This window comes from Myiozetetes cayanensis, unplaced genomic scaffold (assembly GCF_022539395.1).
Source record: "Myiozetetes cayanensis isolate MyiCay16 unplaced genomic scaffold, myiCay2020 scf27, whole genome shotgun sequence".
In the NCBI taxonomy this organism is placed as follows: Eukaryota; Metazoa; Chordata; class Aves; order Passeriformes; family Tyrannidae; genus Myiozetetes; species Myiozetetes cayanensis.
This window is the reverse complement of record NW_026087488.1, coordinates 1,461,236-1,478,444: the sequence shown is the minus strand read 5'-3', so window position 1 is coordinate 1,478,444 and position 17,209 is coordinate 1,461,236. Positions and strand designations below refer to the sequence as shown.

At 49.9% G+C, this 17,209-nt stretch overlaps 1 protein-coding gene and 1 long non-coding RNA gene across 6 annotated transcripts in view; both read right to left on the bottom strand.

Annotated features, from left to right (window-relative positions):
* Positions 1 to 11,323, bottom strand: part of ACACA (acetyl-CoA carboxylase alpha) — a 107,325-nt gene extending 96,002 nt beyond the window's left edge. For 2 of the 5 annotated variants that reach the window (XM_050321988.1, XM_050321991.1), the window contains exons 1-3: positions 11,242 to 11,323; positions 6,251 to 6,297; positions 5,133 to 5,385 (exon numbers count right to left, since the gene is read on the bottom strand). In XM_050321988.1, coding sequence (XP_050177945.1) covers positions 5,133 to 5,359 — 227 coding nt within the window. In that variant the 5' untranslated portion in view covers positions 5,360 to 5,385; positions 6,251 to 6,297; positions 11,242 to 11,323. Of the gene's footprint in view, positions 1 to 5,132; positions 5,386 to 6,250; positions 6,298 to 9,353; positions 9,480 to 11,241 lie in introns of those variants that run through there. The other 3 variants (XM_050321990.1, XM_050321989.1, XM_050321993.1) reach the window with 2 other exon arrangements.
* A 1,535-nt stretch (positions 11,324 to 12,858) lies between these two features.
* LOC126643473 (uncharacterized) lies at positions 12,859 to 17,098 on the bottom strand. The gene is made up of 4 exons (XR_007629759.1): positions 16,870 to 17,098; positions 14,585 to 14,731; positions 14,303 to 14,493; positions 12,859 to 13,757 (listed from the first exon to the last, which is right to left on the bottom strand). It is a non-coding gene; the product is annotated as an uncharacterized LOC126643473 (long non-coding RNA).
* Between the last annotated feature and the right edge of the window lie 111 nt (positions 17,099 to 17,209).

The window sequence follows — 17,209 nt, the reverse complement described above, 5'->3', positions numbered from 1 at the left end:
GCCATCCAGGTAGGTTTTTAGCTTAAAGTAGGATCTTTCTACAGAGCCCAAATGGGGACTTCTCCCAAATAACCAAGTGCCAACAGCTGCAATGGGTGCAGATTTTAAGTGCAGTGGAACACTTGTTTGTCAGACACTTCCTCTTCCCAAACCACACACCGGGCAGTTTATCTGCCATGCTGGATGTGTCTGGAATGGGACCATGCCCAAGATGCACATCCCAGATCACTGGGGATCCTTGCTAGTCCCAGAGCAACACCACAGCTGTCATTCCAGGAGGGAAGCTGATGGTTCAAAGCTCCCTGAGCTCCTCTGGATCACACACTCTCATCAACCATGACCAGAACCGCCTCACTCCCCAGGCTCTTCAGCATATCCCACTGCCTCAGACTGTTCCTTCCAAGGTATCCTGAACATGAATCTCACACCCAACAAGCCTCAGCCTCCTGCAAACTTCCTTCCTTTTTCATATTCATCTTTCAGAGCCCATTGCTCCATCGTGCCCTTCCCACTTAGACCACATTTTCACCCCTGAGAAACACCCAGTGAATCCAAACATCAATCCAAATTCAGAGTCAAGTTCAAATCAAATGGATACCCACACTCCATTACAAAAGTACTGAAAGAGCTTCACTTCTACATCCTCATGAAGTATAAAATTCCACGTGTTCCTGGAGCAACAACCAACCCAGGTCAAGCCCTGGCACCAAGATAAAAGTTGACAACAGCAACAACAACAGTACAAGATAGTCCTGCACCAGAATGGAATTGGAATCCTTGGCAGGGAGCCCTCCCCGTGCTCTCTGGCAAAGTTCAAGTGCTGAACAGATCTGATCTGCAGGAACACAAGGATGGACCTTTTAAAACCAGGATTAGGGGGTAGGTGGGGGAGTTTCACATTAAATTTACCTGAAGGAAGACATTGCTGCCTGGAAAGCACAGTGCAGCACATCCCAGCTCCTGCTACACGCAGAGTCAAGAGATCCCAGTTATTCCCAGCCTGGAGATTATTTGCTTTCCCTCCCTAAAATAGGTTTAATGACACTTCCTACTTTCATTAACAGCTTTTCCTGCAGTCACTGAGGATACCAGCACTAGGCTGTGAGGGGATTCCACACGTCCCAGTCTGGGGAAAAAGTGAGGGAATCCAGCAAAATACAGGAGGGGGCACTAAAGTATTTCTGATAGGGACCAAGGGAACTTGTTTACCTTTCAATTAGAAGTATCAGATAAGTAACCATGTGAGAAACATTGTCATGCTATGGTATCTCAGCCAAGTAATCTTTGCACAATCTCCCAACAAATGACTGAACTTAGGGATGACGTGTTCCCTGTTAACTGAGGTCAAAGGGAGTAAAATAACTTACACCGAAATAAGAAGAATGCAACTTCTGACAGGTATGCAGAGGAGAAATCTTTAGGGTATTTGTTTGGGAAGAAGAGTAGCTTCCAGGGGAGAAAAGAGCTGTAATCCCCAGGTTATCAGTACAACCAGGGCACAACCTGGAACCCAAACCACCTCACAAGTTTCCTCTTCCAACACACAGAGGAGGACATCAACTTTTCACTCCAGCTGGATGAAGCCAACGGCCATAAACTGCCAAGCAAAGGAGAAATCCTGGATTTTCCAATCCAAGCTGGACCAGTCCCGGAGGCAGCAGCGCCGGCCCTGCAGACACCACAGCACGTTGTGCCTCCCTGCCCAGCTGGGGATAAAATCACTGCAGCACCAACAATCTCACAGGATCAATGCTCTACAGTGCAACCTCCTAACCACAAACTGCTGGGCTCCAAAGGAACTTTTTTCAACTCAGAACAAGCTCAAAAGGACCCTTTCTTACCTTCAGGACTCTGTGCAGTCACTCTAAGGCTGGTTCCTAAGCAGGCACCCTGTCCCAGTGCCAGGCTGGGCACACCAACCACTACTGTCCAGGCTAACATTGGGGCATTCTTCCAAATTTCCTTTAATAGATGATTAGTTCTGCTTAAGCATCTCAATAATTCATTGAGAGTATTTAATGAGGAGTCCAAACAGTGTTGGGTGCGAAGGGCTAAACTTTGTGGGCTTCATATCAGAGGGAACAGCTGAACTACATCCAAAAATCTGGCTTTCAGCTGATACAAGTGGATTGTCAGGTGACTCTGTACACCCATGTCATTGCTTATGAAACCAGAGCCCTGATGTATAAATACCAAAGACATCCAGGTTTTATTCTATTTTAAACAAGAATTTGATACAAGATACTGTCTTGGAAGCTAGAAATTAAATTTAGCAATAATCAAGAACAATTTATTAAACAAAGCAGGCCCAAAGTCCTCTCCAAGTAGTATTTATGGAGAAGTTACTTAACCTACTACTGAAACTTCAGAAAGCAGCACAGCAGCTGTATAACAGCTCACCACAATACAAGGAAAACTCCAGCCCAGCAGGAGTGGTTGGAAGTGCTGATGGAAACTTCTGAACTTAGAAGACAACACAAGGGAAAAAAAAAAAAGGAAAAAGAAAAACTGGTACTCTTGGGTTTATTCTCCAAAATGCAACAAAGACTGAATTTTGTTGATGCAAACTGGACACAAGTGGGGTATTTCCTTCGAGGTCACCTGTTTTCCACGCTGGGTGCTGGGACTACAGAGCGAGGAGGTATCAGGAACAGCAATTTACACAACTGCTGTTCCTGATCCTCTTGAAACAAAGCACAGCTACAAGGAGGCAAAGCACCAGCACACCTGAGCCTGCGAGGTTCCTCTCCCCACATGCCCTTTGTGAGCACTGACGTTCCACACACCGAGTCAAAGATCATCACCAGAGCGCGGCTTTCCCAATCCCAGCGAGCAGCGGCCAACTGGCACAGCCAGAGCTCTCCATGGATCTCCCGTGGTAGCAGAGCCCACATGGTACAACCTGTCCCAGCCAGAGTGTCTGTGGCAACAGCACAAACACTGAACCAGATCAATGAGGTGATGGATGAGAGGGCAGAGCACGGACACCAGAGATGGGGCAGGATGCACCCATGGAACATCCCAGCCCCAGCAGAGGAGGCTCTCAGCAGGGATTCCAGCTCTCAGCCGGGATTCCAGCTCAGACACACCTGCTGTCACGGTTTAACCCCAGCAGCCAAGCCCTCACAGCCGCTCACTCACTCACTCCCCACCAGCAGGACCGGGGAGAGAACCCAAAGGGTAAAAGCCAGAAAACTCGGTGGTTGAGGCAAAAACAGTTTAATGGGGAATTTTAGTGGTGATTTTTCCCTTAGAAGGACTCCTCTGCAGCAAAGCCCCTCGCCTCAAGCACGAGCCATCTCTACCTTTATTCTGCGGGAAAACAACCAGCAAACGGAGAGATTTCTGGCAGCGTCTTCAAAAAGAAGCTGCACCTCGTGTGACCCGCTGGTCAAACCGTGCAGAACTCCCCCTGACTTCATCTTGGTCACTTGGTACCTTTGTGATCACCAAAGGATGCTGGAAGCACGAGCACCTGTGCTCCATGAACTCACTGCCACAGAGTGACTCCAGGCAAGTTGTTGAACTTGTCTTTGCTGTTGTCTTTGTCTCAGTTTCTCCATCTGTAAACACGGTTTAGAAATCTTCTGATGAAAGGGACAGCCATCCTGAGAAGTATTTCAACTCATCTGAGTTTATCTTAGAAAAACAGCCTACAACGCTCTAACTTTTTTTTTTTTTATTTGAATTGGCATTTCTCTCCAATTTAACTCAAAGTCAAGAGCTCCCAAAAGCGACTGCCAAAGTAAGCAGGTTACAACAGAGGTGCTCAAGGTTGCACACCTATTGCATTAGGGCTCTCTGGTGCCAGGCAGTGCCCTGGAAATTGCTTGATTTTCCTTCTCTGCTATTGTCTCTTCCCACATTCACGGTTAGGTGCTCATCCAAGTTCTCCTGTTCCTAAAATACATATAGTCACAGTTTCCTGCTTCAGAATTACCTTTTGTGCTGGCAAATCATTGCAACTGGCAGGCTTTGGAAAGGTAACCCTCTGTAAATTTGCTTTAAGGTTTCATATCTGTTGTGTAAGTGCCAGCTGGCTGAACATGCCCATCAGCAGGACCATGACAACCCCCTAAAATAGAGACCACTGTCCTCCCTTCTGTCCCCACCTCAAGAGTCTGCTGATTTGTGTTTCCAGAAGCTTCTCCCAAAAGTGGGAAGGGAACCACCAAAAAAAAAAAAAAAAAAAGGAGATTAAAATCCCTTAATCTGCACAAGCAAAGAAACCAGCAAAGCAGAAGAACAAGGAGTAGCTGGTTGTATAAATAAGGAGGTAAGAAGCTGGGCTTTGGGAAGGATCCATTCCAACACCCACATTTTATTTCAGATTTATCAGTTAGAATCACAGATCACAGAAACTGTGGTCTGTACACCCCAAAACCACAAGATATCCAGAGTGTATCCAGGAAAATCCAACAGGCACATCCCAGCAGTGGAATGCAAATCAGCAACACCTAAAAATAAAGGGGACTTTGGACAAGGAAATATCTCCAAAGTCCAACTCATGGCTCATTTGAGGCACAAAGAATTAGGAGTGGAGCAGCCCCGAGACCAACACCTCCCTGAGCTCAGGCAGCAGCAACCACATTAAGTCTTGGTTTATCCCCACCTTGAGGGACACCAATGTTTTCTACAACCACCACAATTTTCTCTATCCAAACCAAAAAAAACCTTCCAGTGTGGAGTCACTGATCCCACCCAGGGGCACTGCCAGTTCTCTGGCTACACACAAAGCAGCAAACTCCGTGCAAAGACAAAATAAGCAAATATTGTCCTTGTCTCAACAAACAACGGCCCAAAACGACACAAATGAAAACTTAAAATATCTCAGTCAGTGCATTTCCATTTCCTCAAAGCCAGGACAAAACAGGCAGGATAGCCAAGCCCATCACACTCAACAGCTGAGATGTCTGGAAGGTGCTTAAGGAATTCAGGCACAGATATTCCATTAAAACCAATGGAGAATTGAAGGTTTTGATACGGGTAAACATACAAGAGGTCAGTTAGAAACAGAACAGTGAAGCACATCTTGGCACAACAAAACCAGCTGAAGCCAAGCCTGGATACAAAGCTGAATATCTGGACTGCCTTTGGAATGGTAAAAAGATTGGAGAGCCACTTTTCCATACCTCATATGGCTTGCCAGGCCATCCTGAGTGTTTGGAAGCCCTAGGTCTGAAAGGGAATCCGAGCACACAGACACAGGTGACAAAGACCTCTCCTTCTCCTCCAGCAGGTCCAGTTTCACCAAGGAGCTCGTCTCATCTTCCGAGTTATCCTCTGACACGGAGCCGATAATGAAGCGGGAGTGAGCATTCAGCTCCAGGGATTTATTGGCTTGGGAAGACTCTTCCATGGCTCCCCCAAACTGGGCCCTCAGCACTGTAAGGGACAAAAGAAAGTTAAAAAAAAAAAACCAAAAAAACAAATCTGAGGTTAATTCCTGCCACTGAGGGACAAAGTGGAGGAATTCTGGTTCACTTCTGATGGGAAATGCAACGTTGGAATGTCAGAGCTGAACCCAGACAAACCCCAAACCTACAGACAAATGTAGGACTAGAAATCCCAATTTCTTGTTTTCCTGTTACTCTTTAGTTTTATTCTTTTAGTTATTGGTGACACGTAAAACCTGACTGGATGTGGTTCTGAGCAACCTGCTGTAGCTAAACCTGCTCACAGGGCTTGGACTCCAGAGGCTCTTCCAACCTCAGTCATTCCTCATGCTTCTCAGGATTCTTTTAGGAATCTAAGCTGATCTGCCAGCCAGGAGGGCTTGTGACCTCACCCTGACTTTAACCTCTTGGTCTCAGATCATCCCTGCCAATTACTGAATATATTGAAGGTATTTAATATATTGAAACTTAGTGGCACTATTCACAGCTCCCAGAGGAAAATACAGAAGTTCAGGTTTCCATTTTCCATTAAAAAATCATTGTATAAAGAGGGAAGAATCTCTGAATACGGGAAACTCCAAGCCCTGTCCAACCTGGCCTTGAACACTTCCAGGGATGGGTCTGAGCCTTCCAGTGTTCCAACAGGCAATGAAAGCATTTTCTTCAAAACTACAAGAACAATTACAACTGAGAAAGAGCCGTGACAGATGTGGAAAACAAAGGAGCCCCTCACAGCACAAAGGTGGACAGGGAATGGAGATTTGATACCCCCTGCTCTGCTGGGGGTTGATGCATTTACCTGACAACTACACAGAGCTGGAAACACGTCGTTAGAAAGTGAGGAATGCACTAACCTCTTGTTATCCTTGCAATCTGAGCAGTTATCCACTTCCAAAACGAACTGGAAAAGGAAAGAATTAGGAAGTAAGTATTAGGATTACTGTGAAGCATATTCCCTGGGTGTTTTCCTGGCCAGGAGCCTTTGAACTGTCTGGAATAGGGGCAGGTACAGCACACACTGCTCGCTGGCTCCAGGCACAGAGTGACCCAGGAGCTGAGCCTGCAGTGCCCGAGTCCAGCCGTGGCACCTCCTGCCAGTCCATCCTTCTGGAAGGTTCTGAGTGAGGTGTCAGCACACACCTGACCGTCCCACCTGTCTGTGAAGTTCTGCTTCTAAAAGGAGCGACGTGTTGTGCCAGCACTACCCACTTATGTCAGACTTTCTGCCTGCCAGCTTCTGATCTGCTGGCTGCCTTCAGCTGAGCCCCAAGGAGGGAATCCCAGTGACAACCAGAAACCTCGGGAGAAGCTGGTGGCCAGAAGACACTGCTGACATACCATATTTTTACATGGAAAACCCAATAGTTCATCCATCAGACTGTGGTAGAGCAATCCAGACAAGGAGGAGACAAGGGGACATGAACCCAACCTCCCCAGAGAACAGACTGTTTGACAGCTGTAACTCTCACACCACACTGACACCCTGAACTGGTGGGAGAAGCTCACCAGTCCTGCCAATTCCAGCCACCCCCTGCCACGCACAGGGATGCACTCGACACGAACACGATGCTTTGAGCGGCACAAGGACCTGGCCCGTGCCAGCACACAAATGGGACCTGATGGTGGCTGCAACGAGAGCCCAGACAAGCACTTGCAGCCAGAGCAATCCCTGCTTCCCATCAGTAACTGAGAATTAAAAACTCATCCAACTGGCTCATGCACTTTTCCCGTGAATGTACCTGACTGAATTATTTAGATCAAATCCTGTGTTGACATCAGTCCTCCCACAAACTCCAGCTGCCCTGTGGCCACGGGCACTTCATTTGACAGAGACATCATTAACCATTTTATAACTGAAAAGTCACAAATATCTGCCCCACATGGACATTAAAAGCATTTAAAAAACCACCTTTTTTTTGAGAGTAGAGATGAGAAGAAGGGGAAGCACAACCAGAAAGTTGCTGTACCCACCTGCAACGTGCAAACTAAACCATGCAGGGAGATTTCTTTAACTGAGGTGCTCAGATAGCACAAAACTCAAATCAAATGCTGTTTGTGCATGTAAACATGAAGACAGTATTTATGTGTATGTTTATCCTGGCATCAGATCACTCCTAAAGATTTTCATCCAGACAGATTTACTGCTGGCACAATCACCAGCGCCGAAGAGTTCTGGGATGCGGCCAAACTAACTCCAACTCTATCTCATTGAAGGCAAACCTTTTCTAATTACAATAACTAATATATTAATAAGCAAATTTCAAGGGTTTTGGTTTGGTTTTTTTTTGTGGGGGAAGCACTCAAATATTCCATGAGAAACCACCCACCCAAGGCCACACGTCCTGATCCCACTGCCAGGCTCAAACAAACTTGACTCCAACAGCTGGTGTGTCCAACTCTGCTCCAAAGAAATCAGTTATCCATGAAACCCCACTCAGGTTTATTTCCCAAGGCACTTCCAAGCCCTGGGAGCCCAGTCCCAAAGCCAGGAGTTCCACTGGGGTTTTGCAATCAGCACCCAAGTGATAAGCTTGGCTTGTTCTCAGCACACTGAGAGTCCTTATTCATATTTAAATTAATTTCAGCATTGTCTGGGGCTAAATGAAACATGGACTTTCTAAGAGATCTTCTCCTCACTGGAGCCTTTGGATTTCAGTGCTGCAAAGGGAATGTGCAAGGCTGTGCACTGTACACAGTTCCACTGCATATAAACAAATAAAGAGGCATATTATATATACACATAAATACAGTTATATATACAAATAAAGATGTGTATTTCACATATACAGAGGTATATAATACAGGTAGGGTATATTAGACCTCTGCACATTGCCCTGGCTCTGAGCTGTAACTGCCACAGTTCCTAAGAAGCACCTTGAATGCAGCTGAGCACCAAGATAAATTCGTGTGCCATGAACCACTGCACACGTACTGTTTGCCTTAATACTGTTGAACTAGACCCTGAAAACCAAAATTATCTGGATTGTCAGCTCTACACAGCCCCTACACTCACCTGTGCATGTGCCAACAGCCTGTCAAACACACCAACTTTTGCAGAGAGACTGGAAAAAGCTGTAATTTGGGGCAGGATGGAGCTCAGAGCTCGACCCTGCAAGGCTGTAAGGACAGGTGACATCACTGAGCCTGCTCAGGTACAGGAACGTGGTTAATCACAGCTGGATTCAGACAGAGCCTGAGCCACACTGAGCTCCCTCCTCCTGGGGAATCAGCACATCAGAGCTCTGCAGACACACAGCCCCTCCACACAGCCCAGCTCTGCAGGGCCTGGCCCACGGGACACCCAAATCCTGCTCACACCACGAGCAGCGACAACTCTGCAATCCCAACTCAGAATGCGACATGTCTGGTTCTGCCTGAGGTGAAACAACCCCCATTCACTCCTCCACAGCTCTGCTACCACCATTAGTCACATTTTTGGCTTGACAGCGAAATGCATGCGTAAGAATACAAGACTTTAGAAGTTCTATAGTAGTTGCACTTTAAGATCACTTTTAATATTGTAAAATACGCCCAGGCATGAAACCTGGATAATGGAAATGAAAGTTTCTTGTCTTTCCAAGCCATCCCATTCTGAAGACAGATCCACTGTAGAAAGAACATCAATATTTCAGTGGAAATGAGTTGTAGGTTCTTTGAAAGAATCAGAATAATACTTCTATAATATTGATATATCATACAGAAAGGAATAAAACTAGCTGCATTTAAAGGTCTCCTGATTAAAGCCCAGGGATCTGTGGCATTGCTGGTCAACACAAACCAGCCAAAAGTGCTGAAATGGATTTGTGCTCTCACTGCCCTACCTGAAGGAACCCAGGTAACAGAAAACAGCAGAGAAAAAAAAAGGTAAAACCAGATGAAAAATAGATGACACCTGTGTAACAAGTCAATTACTGAGCTGCTTCTCCTGCCCACAAAAAAAATCAGCAAGGTGCTCACCTGTACCAGGGCTGGGGGGCAGTGTCCAGGTCGGGACAGGCCGAGGGGACGGTTCCTGCACCCAGAGGGGCCCCCAGCACCGAACACTCCTGGTGTCGCTCCGGGCCCGGCTCTGCCAGGCCGGTGCTGCCCCGTTTTAATGTGCCCAGGGACTGCCCCAGCCTGGCTCCAGCTCAGCCCAGCTCCACCTGAGCCGTGCCTCCTGGTTAATCATTGGGCATTGCTTCACTCCCCAGCCCAAAACGGCGACACCAAACCCCCTGCGAAGCCCTCTGGGTTCAAACCTCCGGAACTCCCTGCACACTGCTCCCTCCTGGGGCAGTTTGGGCTCCACAGCTCAGCAAGGAGACAAAGCTGTGGGAGAGTGTCCAGAGGAGGGACACGAGGATGGGGAAGGGTCTGGAAGGGCCACACGAGGTTGGATCTCAGGGGGGGGTGGCTGGCACTGAACAGGCTCCCCAGGGCAGTGGGCAGGAGTTGGACTGGGTGGTCCCCGTGGGTCCCTCCCAGCTTAGGACATTCTGTGATTCTATGAATGTATGGCCACAGGGCAGAGGCTCTAGGGAGCTGGTTTGCACATTTATTGTATTGACATTACACATATGAACCTCAATTTACAAGTGGAAGAGATGCTTCCCAGGTCTCCTCCAGTACAATATGTCTGTGCCAACTCCAAAAATCACAGAATCACAGAATATCCTGAGCTGGAAGGGACCCACAAGGATTACAGAATCCTGGGTCAGAAGGGACTTTAAAGCTCATCCAGTCCCACCCCCTGCCATGGGCAGGGACACCTTCCACCAGCCCAGGGTGCTCCAAGCCCCGTTCAACCTGGCCTTGGACACTGCCAGGGATGGGGCAGCCACAGCTTCTCTGGGCAACCTGTGCCAGGGCCTGCCCACCCTCACAGGGAAGGACTTCTTCACAGTACCTAATCAAGTCCAACTCCTGCACAGACACCCCAACAATCCCACCCTGTCCCTCAGAGCATTGTCCGAGCCCTCCTGGAGCTCTGGCAGCCTTGGGGCTGTGCCCACTGCCCTGGGGAACCTGTTCAGTGCCAACCACCCTCTGGGGGAAGAACCTTCTCCTGAGATCCAACCTAACAGAGGCCAAAAAGAAGCCTGTATTTACAGTTCTCCTAGTTTGCTAAAACACTCGAGACTGTCTGAGTCCCGCTGTCTTTGAGAGAATTCGGCATCACTTAAACCAGTTTGCTGAGTGTTTCCCGCCTGCTAAACCCAGAACACACTCCACTCACACTCTGGATGCTTTTTTTTTTAACGAGGCATTTTTCATTTTAAACTTCCCCGAGAAGACTTTTGAGAGAAGACGCCGCGGAAAGGCGAGGCAGGGAACCATTCGGTCTGGCTCCGCAAACCCGCTTTTTTTTTACAACTTCACCACAGCTCCGGAGCATCCCCGGGGGTGGGGCGGCCCCCTCGGCACAACCAGACCCGAAGTCTACACCCGAGATCCTGAAATTGCCCCCACCCCGGGGGGGTTGGGAGAGGGATGGGATGGGATGGGATGGGATGGAGCAGGGGATGCGCTCCCCGCCGCCCACGTGTTGTTCCACCGGGCTGGGGGGCGCGGGGCGGCCACGGGACCGGCGGCACCGGGGAGGGAACCGGGAGCGGAAAGGCACCCACATCGGTGCCTCCATCTCCCACCGGCTCCTCCCGGTACGCCCCGTTCCACCCCGCCAGCCCGACCGGGCACGGCATGGCCTGGCACGGCATGGCCCCGGCCATCCTCCCCGGCGCTCGGCCAGCTCCCTCCCCAGCCCCAACCACGCAGCGCCGCGAAGCTTCCCCCCTCACCACCCCGACCCCTCACGGTGTGTGTGTCCCCCACCCTCCCCTCACGGTGCCCGCCCCGCCCTCACCTCACGGTGCCGGTGCAGCGGAGCCGCCGCCGGGCCCCGGGCCTGGCGCTCCCGCCTGGGCCACGCCCCCTCGGCCACGCCACGCCCCCCTTCCCCGCCTGGGCCACGCCCCTTTCGGTGGTGTGATCGGGGTTACTTCAGGTCAGGGCTTCGGAGTGGGCCACGCCCCCTGGTGAGCGAGGCGCGCTCCCATTGGCCGGCGGGCGGAGGGAGGGGGCGGGGGGGCGCGGCCGCGCCCCCCCGCCCCCTCCCTCCGCCCGCCGGCCAATGGGAGCGCGCGGGGGGCGGGGCCACGCGTGGCCTGAGATGGGGGGGGGACACACCCCTGGGATACGGGACCCCCCCAACCCCAAAATCGGGACCCCGAATAGGGATCGGTGATCCAGGGACTGCGGGAAAGGCTGAGGGAGCTGGGCCTGCCTGCTCAGCCTCGGGGAGGAGACACCGAGAGAGAGAGAGGGGATCCCAAACGGGTGGAGGGGTCAAGAGGATGGGCCAGGCTGTCTGCTTGGGGATAACGACAGGAATTGACGCCCAAGGAGTTCCACCTGGACATGAGGATGAATTTCTTTGTTGCCTTTAACTGGGGGTGTTCCAGAACCATGCCACGTGCTCTGGGATGGCCCTGCTGGAGCAGGGATGGGGGGAGAAGGACCAGAGAGGACACTGTGGGTTCCCTTTTCCAGCCTGACCCCCTCCTTGTGATGACCCCAGCCCGGCCAGGTCCTCGCCCATGAGAGCTCCGCGTGGCTGCTGCCCTGTCCCCTCTCCCTGGCACAGGCAGGGGACAAGAGCTGATAACAGGTGGCAAGGACACGCTGCCAGCGCCTTTCCTGCCCGCCTGTGACCTTTAGCAGCCTGCGCTGCAAGACATCCCAGGGATTAAAGAGCCACCCCTCCTCCTTTTTCCTTTTTTTTTACCTTTTCGGTTTTATTTGAACTCTGAGGCTTGGTGCAGTTGAACTGGGATAAGTAACGCAAGTTTAGCTGCCAATGCTGCCGGGTCTTGGTCGCCTGTGCAGGCTGATCCTGCTGGAATCCAGGGGGTAAAAAAGCCCAAGGACCTGCACAAAGAGCTTTGGGGGCTCTTCCAGCAGTCCTCAGGCAGGGCCCATCACTGCAAGCACTTCCAGGGGATGGAGCAGCCACAGCTCCTCCTGATGGGGAAGTTGGGTTTTCCTGTGTCATTTATATTTGTGGGTTCTCTATTCCTGCACTTCACACAAAGGGTGATTGCAGGTGTGAGAGGACACTCCTGACAGAGCCCACCTGGCTCTGGGACAGCCTCAGGCTCACAGACACTTCAGCAGCAGGAGTGGTGACAGAAGAGTGAGTTTCCTGAGCCACACACTCCAGTGCCAAACTCCAGGCAGTTTCTTTTTAAGATGTGTTTCAAGATCGAGGCAGTGTTAGAGGGTGTGAGACCGTGCTCGGGCAGGAAACTACCCTCACTTGGGAGCACGTGTTGGGATATGTGCCTGCTGCAGGCAGGAATTACACAGCCAGAAAATCTGATTTGGGGCTTTGTAGCTAATAAAATTACTGAGGGAACAGACCATGTTCTCACAACCATCCATCCAGACCAAATCTGGAAAATTCCGGCATGGACGCTTTTATTTATAGATACAAATGTGTCTTTCACATAAAGAATCCTGCTCTGGTGAAGTATTTTTTGCGAAGGAGCTAAAAGAGAAAAGCTGTCAATCACCCCCAGTCCCAAATCCCAGCTCCTGCAGAAGTGAGGGGGAGTGCTTGGCTTGCTGAGGGATTGGTCCCAAATCACTGATAATAACTACATAGAGACCTTACAAAACCAGGGATTACGACAGGTGCTGAGTTCATCCTGGCTGGTGCTCCCAGAGCTCCAGGCGTGCTAAAACCTGCACCTGCACACGGCCTGCGTGCCCTGCCCAGCCAGGCACCAGCACTGGCCAAACGCTGCGGGGGGAGGGATTGCTTCACACCCCGAAATCCTGCCCAGCTCTCCCATTCAAGGGCAGAGAGAGGCACGGACACGTGAGAAACAGCAAGTTCAGTGCATTAACCTGAGAAACCCGCGGGTCTGGAAGGTGATTTTTTGGGGCTATGAGGATGGTGAAGGGTCAGGGGAAGCCGTGTGAGGAGTGGCTGAGGGCACTTGGTGTGTTCAGCTGGAGCAGAGCAGGCTGAGGGGAGACTCGTGGGGGGCTCCAGGAGGGGCAGCTCCGACCCCTGCTCGGTGTGACAGGGACAGGACCCCAGGGAACAGCTGGAGATGTGCCAGGGGGGGTTAGGTTGGATATTAGGAACAGGTTCTTCCCCCAGAGGGTGAGCAGGCACTGGAACATCACATCACAGGGCAGGACAGTTGTCTATAGCCTGTATACATACAGCAGAGAATAGATCCCCAAACATTCCATAGGCTAATTCTACACAAGCAAATAAAAGCTCTGGGCTTTATCTTTCCCACCTGCTCTCCCCACTGAATCCAGCAAAAAATCTCAGCTCACAGTGCAGAGGTGGTGGTGGGACACTCCCTAGGAGGAAATGCGATTTCAGAGCAATTACCACACGTGATTTGGAATATACTGCAGGGTAAGCAATACCCAGCAACGACTACTGGCCATGCTGAATCAAATCCCATATTTGGGACAGCTGGGGGTTTTGCTGTGACTGACATGGGAGCAGAAATGGCCCAAAATGTCCCTCAATTCTTGACCCAAATAGTTGCAAAGAATTAGGTAAAAATGTGTTCAAGTTCCTTCGTGGGAAGGGCTGTCAGGCAGCACTAATCTGTGTTTCAATACAAACACACAGATTCACAAAGTTCAGACACACTTTCCAATAGTTTTACTGGATTTTGAATCATAATCACATTCTGCTTTGGAGAAGGGGTGGTTAAATCCATGCCTTTTCCTATCATGCCCAGAAATTGGACACAGGGCATTATTTACTCTCATTCCATGACTTACAAGCACGTGCACTGTGAACACGTGCCACTCCATCGTCTCAAAATAAGGAAGTTTAGCCTTAGTAAAGCAGGTAAATAAACTCCAAAAAAATACAGGGAAAACGATTTTACCTTTCATGACGCCAAATTCGGGTTCCTCCTCTCCTCCCCAGGCTCTGATAACATCCCCAGTGCAAACACAGGGCAGATCATCCCAGGTGAGCGGGGTCGGTGACACTTCCAGCCTGGCACTGCTCATGCCCTGGCAGGCAAGTCATGGAGAGAAAGGTCAGATCCTTTCTTAAAGCAAAATCATGGTGTAGCTATTTAAAAACAAAAAAGCCTCAGAAATGGAATGTCAGTCTTCACAACGCTCAGTCTGCCTGTTTTCAGGGACAAGCACTCACACAGCACCTCATTCTCTCCAGGTGAGCTGCCATCACTAACACAGTTCACGAGACGGGCTGTTCCTGGGCCCAGGTGTCCCAGCAGCTCCAGGAAGTGCCCCAAATCCTCTTGTAAAGCTGCAAAGTCTCAGCATTCCCAGCCCGGGAAGAGAAGCTGCAGAACAAATGAGAAAGTGAAAGTGAACATCCAGTAACGGTACAGACAAAAAAGGCATCAAAAATAAACATTTGTCATTATTTGTAATCTGATTCTCCTTCCAATATTTTTGCACTTTTACAGACTGAATTCTGCATTCCTAAAGATTGCTCTGTCTTGAGCAAATTGCATAAAAATTAGTGATTATAGAAATACAGCTTAAAAAAAGGATACTGAAGTGAAGTGTATGAGGGTAAATTTATCAGGAAGCCCTCCTGGGCATGGAATAGATCCAGTGTTCCTCATATCAGCCATGCTACTGGAAATTCCCAAACTACCTTATCTTTTCACACCTTTACTATAGTGGGGTTTGTGTTTTTTTCTCAATTCTACTCTTGGCTTTTCAATTCTATATGGAAAAAATCAATGAACTAAAGCAGCTGAATACAATGAAATAAAAAACCTGCAAGAGTGCAAAGAGAATCTGTTTTACACCACCTGATAGACTGTAAATATTAAATATTTATACTAAAATCCATCCTGACCCACCATGAATATCTGAACTAAACAGGCATGCAAAACAAACACTGACACACAAGCCCTTGAGGCTCCCCATTTGCTCTCGTTTTAAACTTAAACATCTTAAATAATACCAATGCTTATGGAAAAGTTTTCAGGAGTCTCTGGAGTCTCAGCCACTTGAAATGTTGGCGGTTATTTGTGACTGAACAGAAATACTTCATCCTTCTGTGCTTGGGGACACAAACCTGTGGTTACTCAGCATTTCAGAGCCACGAGCTCTGCAGGAAAAGGTGATTTCCATCGCCCCCGTGTGTCTAACGCAGCAAACGCCGATTTTTTCCAAAAAAAATCCACCCCACAGCCCGGAGAAATCCCACCAGGACTTTGTGATTCACCTGCAGACAGCAACCTAATAATGGTGTTCCCACTTCTTTCTGTATGTGTGGCCTCTGGGTTTGGTGGGCACAGGTGCCCCCCAGAGCTGCTGTGTTTCACCTGGGGCTCAGCCTGGGCAGGGAAGCAGAGGGAAGCACACCTACCTTCATTTCCTAAGCAGTTTTAGCCTTTATCACTAACCAAAAAGCCCCAAGTGTTCTGGGCCCAGCCTGCCTGGCACCACCCTCTGCCCGTGCCAGAGCTCCGGTGGAAATCCCGCCAGCGCCTGGGAGATAATCCATCCCTTCACCCGCCAAAAATCACACACCCCTCAACTGTTACAGGGACTTTTCAGGAAGAAATGGTCTCAGAGAACCCTTTTCATCTGAAAACATCCCTCACCTTTCCCTCACCTCTTCCTGGGAACAGCAGGAGCCAGCTGTTCACCCATATGCTGATTCCTTCCATTAACCACCCAGAGTCTTAATTCCCAGATGCAGGAAAAACCTGTTAGCACAAGCAATAAATATTGCACTGACATTCCAAACTCTGCCTCTCCCAACTTCTAATTTTTTTCTCATAATTTTTCACACGCATTTGGAGCACTGGGCAAAAGGAAAAGGAAATAAGTTCTGGGTATTTTTAGTCTTGCTGTTAAACAGTTCCAACAAGGGGCATAGGTGAACAAGAGAGAAGGGCTTCAAACTGATACAGAAGAGGGTTAGACTGGATATTAGGAAGAAATTCTTGGCTGTGAGAGTGATGAGGCCCTGGCACAGGTTGCCTGGAGAAACACTGGCTGCCCCATCCCTGGAAGTGTCCAAGGCCAGGCTGGACAGGGTTTGGAGCAACCTGGTCTAATTAATACCCAATCTAAACCTGCCCTCCTTCAGCTTAAGGCTTTGTGTAAGCATAAAGTATTTGAGATCCCTGAAATACTGGTTACACTGCCAGCACCAGGGCACCATAAACAGAGGATGATTTTGTGTTAAACCCCATTTTATCTCAGCATCACTGTCACAATTGCCCCAGGCTGCCCTTGGGAACTCAGCACAGCACACGAGGCCACGTGGAGGTGACAAGGGACAGCAGGAGGTGTGAGAGCCCCTGTGCCAGGAGGCCTGTGCAGGCTGTCTAACACCAACAGCTGTGGCTGTTTCAAACAAAGCAACCCGGCGAATCGTTCCCAAGCTTTGGGGGTTTATGCAAGACTCGTTAAACCCTGCTCAAGCCCCTCCACAGCCCAAGCCCACGAGTACCTGGCTCGCACAGTGCAAGGGGAAGCAGCAGGGATGGCACTGGAGAGCCCTTTCCCCATGAAAATCAGACAAGATTTCCCTTTGCTACCTCAGGAACTGAAAGGACGAGCCTGAAAGGGTGAACAACGTCGGGAACCATTGGAAGGAAGGCTGGTGTAGTGAATGTGGTGGGGAGAGCGCGGGTTCCCCCCCTCAGGGGGGCCCTGGGGACGGCGGGGGCTATGCCGTGCGGGACACCCGGCTGGCTCTGGCCCCTCGGAGATCCCCAGGACACCCTCCCGACCCCCCCAGGACACCCTCCCGACCCTCCAGGACACCCTCCCGACCCCTCCCGACCTCC